This window comes from Nematolebias whitei, chromosome 3 (genome assembly GCF_014905685.2).
Source record: "Nematolebias whitei isolate Nwh7 chromosome 3, NemWhi1, whole genome shotgun sequence".
Classification (NCBI taxonomy): Eukaryota; Metazoa; Chordata; class Actinopteri; order Cyprinodontiformes; family Rivulidae; genus Nematolebias; species Nematolebias whitei.
Genome location: NC_056500.1, coordinates 19636965 through 19646653, shown reverse-complemented (window position 1 = coordinate 19646653; position 9689 = coordinate 19636965). Strand labels below are relative to the sequence as shown.

The window sequence follows — 9689 nt, the reverse complement described above, 5'->3', positions numbered from 1 at the left end:
CCCAATGTTTAGGATTGCATTTTCAATAACATCATTCAGTGATTATCTATACATTATTTCATGACATTATGGTATGCTTTTGTCTTTGTTATGCTCTTTGGTTTTATCTTTGGACAGGAACATGTGAAATTATATTTCAATATACTACCGGTATATATCTATATAAAATTATCCTTAAAATAGTCAGTGCATGAGTCTTTGCCCTTTGACATCACATCAAGTGCAAAGCAGAAAATTAGAGGTAAATAAGGTGAAATATTATGAAAATAGCTTGTAGATATAGATATTAATACAAAAATGAATACTATAACCATCACATTTACTTGCATCCTACAATATTTTAAATGTACAAATTATGTGACATTACGCTGACTGCTCACCAGGAGGATTAAAGTTAAATGGTTTTTCTCATGCTCAACCCTTTTATGAATATCTCTAATAGTAGTGATCTGCTACAAAAATAACTCTGACTTAGTCATCCAGGTTTTCAGCATAGTGCACGTGGTGTGTCACTGAAACACCCTCATCAACAGAGCTAATGAACTTCTTGTTACAAATAAAGTATTGTTCTAATATACATCCACTGAATAAAAAAGGAAGAGGAAAAATAAATTCTGTTGAGCAAACATCAGAATTGATGTGCGAATAAAAATAATTCAAATTTAAAACAGTATTATGACCACAGTTTCTAACAGAACTTCTTTTATAATATCACAAAACGTGTCCAGTGTGGTTTTCTGTGCTGAAGACACTTCTGCACATTTGTTAACTCCACCCTCATTATCAGTTCTCAGCGAGGTCCAGTGTGAGAGTTTGGATGTTGAAAACAGCGTCTACAGATAAGACTCCCTGCTCACTCTTTGACAAAAACAAAAAACAAAAGCGTTTTTGTAATAATTAGAGGATATCAATTTCATTGACACGAGCATCGCTCATCACTCTCTAAGACTTAAAGTGATGGAAGGTTATTAACAATGAATATCTTACCTGTTGTAGATAGCTTTTTGTTAGGAAAACTAGTTTACAACTCACAACAGAAAAAAACATTACACAACGTCCCAACAATAATATTATTGGTATTGTTTATCTTATTTTGTTATATATTGCTTTTAACATTTTAGGAACTTTTTGTTTGAATCTTTTTATCTGTTGCTGCTGTTACACTGAATTTTCCATCTGTGGGACAATAAAGGCGGTTTCTATTCTATTCTATTCTATTCTATTCTATTCTATTCTATTCTATTCTATTCTATTCTATTCTATTCTAACTTTTTCAGACATGGAACATGGTCATTCTGCTGGACTGATGAGCTAATGGCTAGTCAGAACGAGGCCAAGACAAAAGTGAAATGTTGCTGTTTTAATATAACTCAAATTTTTTTCAAGTGGTTCTTGAAAATAATTTATAGCAGGAAACTTTTTGTGTTCAGGGACCCCTTACAGGGGAGAAAAAGTTTCAGGGACCCCATCAACATAAATACTTAAAACCTGTTCTTTAATAGTGTTAACACAATTGTTATACTTTTAAACATAGGGTAGTTTTCAATCATCATCATTCAAATGATCAAAAGCCTTTTTAAAACTTTATTCACATAATGAACATAATAAATGTGTCGTCACTTCTTCCAATTATTACAGAAAACTCTTTACATGAAACTGAACAGTGTCATAACAGCAGAAGTACCACCAAGTAACAGGGCGTAATTTGTAAACCCATCGACATCGGAACGCAAATAGCAATTTTATAAATAAATAAAATTATTTTTTTATTTGGCAGACCCCAAGCACCGGCTCACGGACCCCCAGGGGTCCGGGGACCCTAGTTTGAGAACCACTGGTTTATAGGCATTCAAACTGCTGACAGTTTTGCTGCACATAGTTATTTACACAGAACTATGTTATTGTTTATTTATTTTTTGGAAGCACAAATAGTGTCATCACGCATCACGATGACTATGATAAAAATAAAAACAATGCTGAACTGAACATTTTGTTTATTTCAGCACAAGTAAGACTGATCATACGTATTAAAGGCAACATTCAAGGTTTTACGCGCAAAGCAGCTGATCTCAAATATATGCAACAGATGTTATTTACACCCAAACAGACACATGTAAACAAACAGGACGAAAACACAACTCTGTCCATTGTTTTTAACCAAACTGCTTCCTGTAACATTCTTATCCCAAACACATGCACTGAGCAGGCAACAAAATCAGTTCAGGCTGGAGAACACAACAGGGTGGAGTTTCATCCCCCTCCACCACATTTAGAAATAAATAAATAAATAAATAAAGACCCTGTGAGAGGCACAAGGGGGCAGAGAAGACGACAAGACAAACACCATCTCAAGAACTCAAACTGCAGCCGGCAAGAAAAGGAGCTGACTAACGAAATGAATGGAAAGATGACACGGAGCATGAAAAATGTGAGAGTGTGAGAGTTCAGGCAGAGCTGAGAAGTTTCAAAGGATTAGTGAAGCTGCAGGAGGAAGGGTGTTGTTCATAAAAGACCACCGCTCTAACTGTCTCACTCAAGTCTGCTCCTTCATCATCGACCACAGCCGGAGGTAAGCTCTGCTCGACAGCTCAACAGAGAGGTGATTACTGGTTTTCACTGAACTTGTAGACAGTCAGGAAAAACTGTTCACATTTAAAAATGAGACAAAATAAGAAAAAAAAAAAAAAAAAAAAAGAAATAATGATATTAAACTATAAGCATAAAGCAACTTTAACCATTAAATGTGTTGAATACTTAACTTCATCATCTGTTTACAATGTGTTTGTTAAAAAGGTGATTTTGACATGTTTCAGATTTATTCCTGTATGAAAGAGAGATTAAACAAAAGCCACTAATGCTGCTAATAACAGCAGGTCCTTCAGGGAGGAGTAGACATGAGTTTTGGTGGCAGTTTAAAGAAAGTACATTTCCATGTGTCTCATTTTAAAAACAGTCTGAATATAGAATTGGAAACAGCAATGAGTTTCCATAGGAGCATGATGCTGTGTGTGTCGTGTGTTTTTAACCCAACTGATGTTTAAATAACCAGTTATTTTTAGTGTTGTCACACGTTTCCACTGCGCCACACACAAATAAGTACTTGTATTTGGATTACTAGTTACTGGTGGGAATAAGAGCTTTTATATTTTTTTTATAGATGTGGGTGGTTGAGTGTTTGAAAACACTCCCTTAACATAAAACAGAACTCTGAGCTGTAAAACAAGAGGCTAAGAAGAACACAGTGATGAATCTCATAAAAAAAATAAATAAAGTTCAATGAAAAGCTGAAAATTCTGAATCATATGAAAGTAAAACTTATATATATATATATATATATATATATATATATATATATATATATATATATATATATGTTAAAGCCATTTACTTCCAAATCCAAATGGGCCCCTACAACCCAACCTTTAATTGAAAGCAGACACCCAAATAAAACGTGAACAGCTGTGATATTTTATGACCTTGTTTTTGAAAGAAATAAAGAAGAAAGAAAGAAAGAAAGAAAGAAAGAAAGAAAGAAAGAAAGAAAGAAAGAAGAAAGAAAGAATGAAAATGGAAAGAAAAAAATCTTTCCTCGGCAAATTACCTAATTTGAGCATCATTGGAAAGTTACTTCCTTTAAAAGGAAGTGTCTGCCTCCAGTGACGCCTCAGCCACTCAGAAACAGTTCACGTTTCCCAGCCGTAAGTTTCAGACTGAATCAGAGGAGAAGTGGGTCATTATGTTGGCTCAACTCTGTCCTCCAAACCTCCGGTGCTTTTACAACCATGACAAGCAGCTGCAGTCTTAATCAAGAGCAAACCATCTGTCGTACTGAAACACACAGAAAATGCACCCTAACTTTTAGCTGGTTTTTTGGCTTGTAGCTGAAAAATCTATGACTGTTTAAAAATGCACTTCTCAAAACATTTGACACCCCACTTCTGGAAAACCCCAAGACCTGAGTAAAGTTATATAAGTCCACAAATCATTGTGATTCAACAGGCAGTCGTGTTGGCGATGTTGGCAGGTAAAGCTCTTACTCACAGGCAACACTAAATCACTTTATGCAAATATTAAGTTCTGGCATAAAACAGGAGTGCTGAGGCTGCAGTCTCTGCACACTGCTACTAATTACAGATGCCTTGAGTAGAACTTCCTTATTATAGTAGTTTTTTTTTTTTTTAAATGTCCCTTAATAGCACTAAAAGGAGAATGAAAAACAGAGGACCACAGGAAACTCAACATTATTGTTGGAGAAAAGAAGCTCTTTTCAATGGTTCGCAGAATAAAACAGTCAGTTTTTGAAACCTTTTCAATTTGTTTTGTTTGTTTTGGCACCTAACCCTGATATCAATGAACATTTAGAAGAGGTGGTACGACTTCCGGAATAATAAATATGTTTGGCTTCAATTATTCTGAGGAGCAAAGAGTTTGGAGATAGTTTAGTTAGTTTATTGTTTATTTGTCATATGCAGGTCAACACAAGGTCAGAAATGCAATGCAATGTTCAGAATGAGAAGAACTGATTAAACTCGCTTAAAAAAAAAACAAGAAATACTAAAACATACCATGAAAGTACAAAATAAAGTACCAAAAGTGAAAAGAAAAAAATATATATTTACAAGGTCCAAAAGAAACATAGTAAACAACATGGTATATAATGGTGCAAGTAGGATTAATTTGCACAAATAAGCATTTTATAGGTAGTAATATTGCTTAAATGCACATTATATATATTGCACATACCGGTTGTGTGACAGGTTATTGCACAGGTAGTGAATGAACTGAAGTATGATGGCCAGGTAGTGAGTGACATACACGATACAGCCACATAGTGCAGCAGCAATAAACATATTAGGTGTCACAGATGTGGCTTGGTGCAATTTTAATGTCAATTGTTCAGTATTATTATCAAGGGTTCAGTAATCTGACTGCTTGTGTAATAACTGTCTTTGAGTCTTTTTGTGCGCGATTAAAACTGAATTATAAAATGAGTGGTTAGGTTAATGTGAAAAGTGGTTATTTTTGCATCAGTACAGCCTCTTTTCAGTGTCTTTAAGTGACAGACCAAGTAAACAACTTTAAGGTATACCAGACCAATCCAGTTGGCTTCAGTGAAAAGGTAAAATCAGCCCTTGCCTTCTAAAAGTATAGCTTTGAGATGTGGTCATTGTTAGCCATGGTAACTGCTTGTCTCTTGGTTTTGCACAGATAGAATAGGTTAGTTGTTTGTTGAGTCTTTGCATGATCTATTTTGTGAGACCATAACAATCAGTGCCAGTTCAGCTTAAGGGGGAATAAAAACAAGAACAGTTGGACTTCATTATGGGAGGGGAAATTTCTAAACCAGTGGGATTTGTCTACACAGGTATTTAAAGTAGAAAAAGATGTTAGTTTTTATTTACCATGAACGAATAAGGCTAACAGAAATTATTCACAGGATGAGCAAAGTTTATGTTAATGTTGAAATTGACTTGCAGACAGAAACGAATGAGTTTCTGATAAGAAAATAACAACTTTTGAGTTAAATATCCCGTACACAGTTTATGACGCCCCAGCTGAATTATGTTTTCTTCTCTTCTGCTCCAGGACAACAATGGATCTGTCAGTGATCTGCCAGGTGCTTCTAATTCTCTGCTCCCTTGGTGCTGTTGTCTGGGCGTGTCCAAATGGATGCAAATGTGTACAGACAAATGTCCACTGCACCAGTCTTACTGATTTCCCAACAGCTGTGCCTTCAGCTACCACCCACTTCTACTTGTCTGAATGCAGTTTTGACGCTCTGAAACCAGAGGACCTCAACGATTTCTCTGATGCTTTGAGAAACTTGCTGATTAAAGATACTCTTTTGAAGGAAGTGCACCCTGGAACATTCAATTCTACTCTAAACATAAACATGCTAGTGCTAACTGGCACAGAAGTACAAGATCTCCCTGAACATTTGTTTCATAGGTTGCAGAAATTGGAGAGTTTGGTTCTGAAGATGAACAAGCTCTCCGTGATCCGATCTCAGTGGTTTATCCAGGTGACAGAACTGAAGAACCTTGACCTCAGTAAGAACATTATAACTTCTATACCTGAGGAGACGTTTCACCCTCTAACAAAGCTGCAGTACCTGTCACTTTCCAGAAACAGTATCAATCAACTATTAAGTGAGACATTCAAGGGTCTTTTTGAGCTGCAAACTTTACGGCTTAACAAAAACCTGCTGAAGGATCTTCCTGCTGGGAGTTTCAACGACCTTGTAAATCTGGAGGAACTCTCTCTACAAGACAATCTAATCACTCATCTTCAACATGACTTGTTCTCCAAGAATCGGAAGCTCCAGAAGCTGTTTCTCTCCAACAACAGGCTGACTTCACTTCCAGAAGGGATTTTTTTCAGTATGCCCCTTCTTTCTCAGATATCCCTGTATGAAAACCACTTGGAAAGTCTGGGTCCAGGGATCTTTGGGCCAATGCCCTTGCAAGAGTTGTGGTTGTATGACAACAGACTGAGCCGACTGGAAGATGACACGTTCATGAACCTAACCCAATTACATCTCCTGGTGCTCAGTCGCAACCAAATCAAGTATATATCTAAAGGTGCTTTCAGAGGGTTGAACCATCTTGGAGAAGTATCACTGCACACCAACCGTCTCACAACGCTGCAAGCTGGGACTTTCAAAGATTTGCCGAATCTTGTCAACATTTCTTTGGAGCATAACTTTATCAGCTCACTTCCTTTGGGTTTTCTCAAAGGCCTGCATCACCTTGAGCAGATAGAACTACAAAATAATTCTCTCCCTAACCTACCACAGGAGAGTCTAGATGCACTCTTTGTTGCGCAAGAAATTATTCTGCATCAGAACCCCTGGAGATGTGACAAGGACATTTTACCTCTAAGGGACTGGCTGAAACGACACCCATCAAAGGTCAACCAAACCCTTGTGTTGTGTGAAACTCCTGTTAGTCTGAACGGTGAAATGATTGCTACGCTATCAGACAAGGACCTGATGCTATTCAACTCTACTAAAGAGCCTGTGTTGACCTCATCTGTGAAGAGAAGGATACCCAGTACATTTTCACCCAAACAAAGCACTTCGCCATCTGATGTGAATGCCACACCAACCTCAGAGATTGAGCTGGTGACCAGCAGTGGGAAAGCAGATGGTGGACTACTTAATAATACTCCAATTATTCTAATCGCCATTGCAGTGGTGGCTACTGTTGTAATCAGCTCTATCATCGGCTGTGTGTGCTGGAGAAGAAACAAGAGAGGGAAGGCTAATATTGCTCACAAGAATAAGAACGCTGTGCTGTAGACAAGATCTCAAACCATGAGTAACTAAAAACTTTTACAACTGCAAAATGATAGCTGTGGTTTTACTTGAACAATAACACGAAACACAGAGTTGAATGCAGAGCCTCAAAGGCACCATACCAGAAATTCATACCCACTAGCTGTAATAATAAACACATTGTCGATTTGTGGCAATCCTATACCTTTTTATGAATGTCAACCCCAAAAAGTGTATTTTTTAAATTAATTTAAGAAAGGTTTGTTGATTCAGTATTATTTGTACCAGTTTAATGCTAATTTTGTGTAAATAACATAATAGGGCAGGCTTCTGTGGTCAGCAATGTGGTCTTGTAGTCCTGAGGCTGCAGGTTGGAGCCCACGTTTCGTCATGAACCGAATCCACTGTTAAACAATTGCCCAATTTTCAAGTGAGTTTGATCAATGTGGTGATCCCTGCAGACGGGCGCAGCTAAAGGTAAAACAATGCATTTAGCAAACAGCTCAACTGTTTGGGCAAAAGGACAGTATTGTACAAGTTAAATCAAAGTTTTAAAATCTGAGCTCACTGTAACACACTGCTATGCAAAATGTCTGTGTATACTGAATAAATGCACTTGTTCTTTACAATCTCAAAATGTGTTTAAAATGATTACACCTTCTGTCACGAATGCAAATGTGCAAGATTAAACTCCTGAATCTGTCTGAACATAATTAGATGATAGATTTCATGAAAAGTGACAGTGTGAAAGGAGAAAGTATTTCAAAATTACAGCAATGTGGTTTTAGGATCCTTTTAGATCCAAATATGTTTCTATTTTAATTTAATTGTTGTGGAAATGTACAGACTGCAGATAACTAACTAAATAATATAATATATCATATCACTATTATATATAATATCTTTATTGTCATTGATCACAGTGATAAAAACAGATTTTAGTGTAAAGTACTTTTATCCAGGTTGTGAACTTACTGTTCATTTGATTTGACCACCATCTAGAGGCTGAGTGTCAGAATAACATCTACAACTTTTTCACTAGAAATTTCCAGCTTTGCCTTCAAAAACCACACAACATTCTGCTGAGGAAAATACAAAAAACAAACAAGCATGATAATATCAGAAAACTAGAGACAAATGTATTTAAACACAATAGGTTTCCTTCCTCAGACCAAATACATGAACGCTGGTAATTGTTGGTTAACTCTACATTGTCCCTCGGTGTGAATGAGAGTGTAAAAGCTTTCTTGTCCCCTTTGTCTCGATGTGACCCAGTGATGAACTTGTATCCTGTCCAGGATGTACCATGCCCGTCACACAGTGACTTCTGGACATGGGCACCAGCAACCCCTGTGACCCAGAAGGAAAAAGTAGATAACGATAATAGATGGATGGATGTTTGTGTAGATTCTCAGTCATCCACAACCTGGCAGTCCTTCGACTTTATTAGGAAAAAAAAGGACTCATTTTCTTGTTTCTTAAAGATGCTTCACATCTCATCTGAAAGTCTTCAGTTCTGATTATGAGCTAGGAGATACAAGCACAATTCTAGCTAACTCCAAGACTCAGCTTTTCACCTACACCTTAAAGACAAGAGGAACTCCATTGATGACAATAATGTGAACATTTTAGACTGAGAAGAGCTTTTGATAGAGGAAACACAAGTGGTTTCAATTCAATTCAATTCAAAAATACTTTATTAATCCCAAAGGGAAACCCCTTAGCGATGGTTACTGCTCCCATCAGTCTGACAAGCTCCTTGTCACCACAGAGAGACAGCTGAAGGTGCTAGGGGATGATCCCGGTCCTCCTGTTGTCACGAGTTGAGTTTCCCACCAGCTCCAGGATCTCGGCGGTCAGATACTCGAGCACCGCCTCCAGGTTGATGGGAACTGGTCCACGGTGCTTCCTTTTCAGTTCATTTGGAATTTGGGGCTGTAGTTTAGGTATTTGGGCTTTTGAAACATTAATCAGCGGCTCCTGGTTGTTGGTGGTTTGCCAATGTCTCCAGTCGTTGAGGGATTTATTTAGTGAATATTTGCAGTTTTTGAGATAAACGTTTTTCTGGACTAAATTTGAACAGGAAATACAAATAAACCTCAATATTTTGGTGCGAGGTATTCAAGTGGGAAGGAGTTTCACTGTGTATAAGAAGAGAGACAGCTTTTTACTTTTTGTGTGATTGTCTGAGGCAGAGCAGAGTGATCCTGATGAGTAGAGGGAGCAATTATATCCACAACCAGGCGAATGGTGGAGCCAGGGTGAGGCCTCCAATCAGTTGAGGAAAGTATACTTTTAAGCAACAAAAAGTCTAGAAGATGTGATTTTCTCATATGACAGGGGTGGTCGATTTACAGTACACACACAAATATACAGGTATATATATATATATATATATCACTCTGCTCTGCCT

General features: G+C 37.3%; 1 protein-coding gene across 1 annotated transcript in view; it reads left to right on the top strand.

Moving 5' to 3' along the window:
• The window catches only part of LOC119430809 (chaoptin), a 23029-nt gene that overhangs the window by 7778 nt on the left and 5562 nt on the right, over positions 1 to 9689 (top strand). The window contains exon 2 of the mRNA XM_037698288.1: positions 5587 to 7297. Within this exon, the coding sequence (XP_037554216.1) occupies positions 5587 to 7297 (1711 nt within the window). The remainder of the gene's footprint in view (positions 1 to 5586; positions 7298 to 9689) is intronic.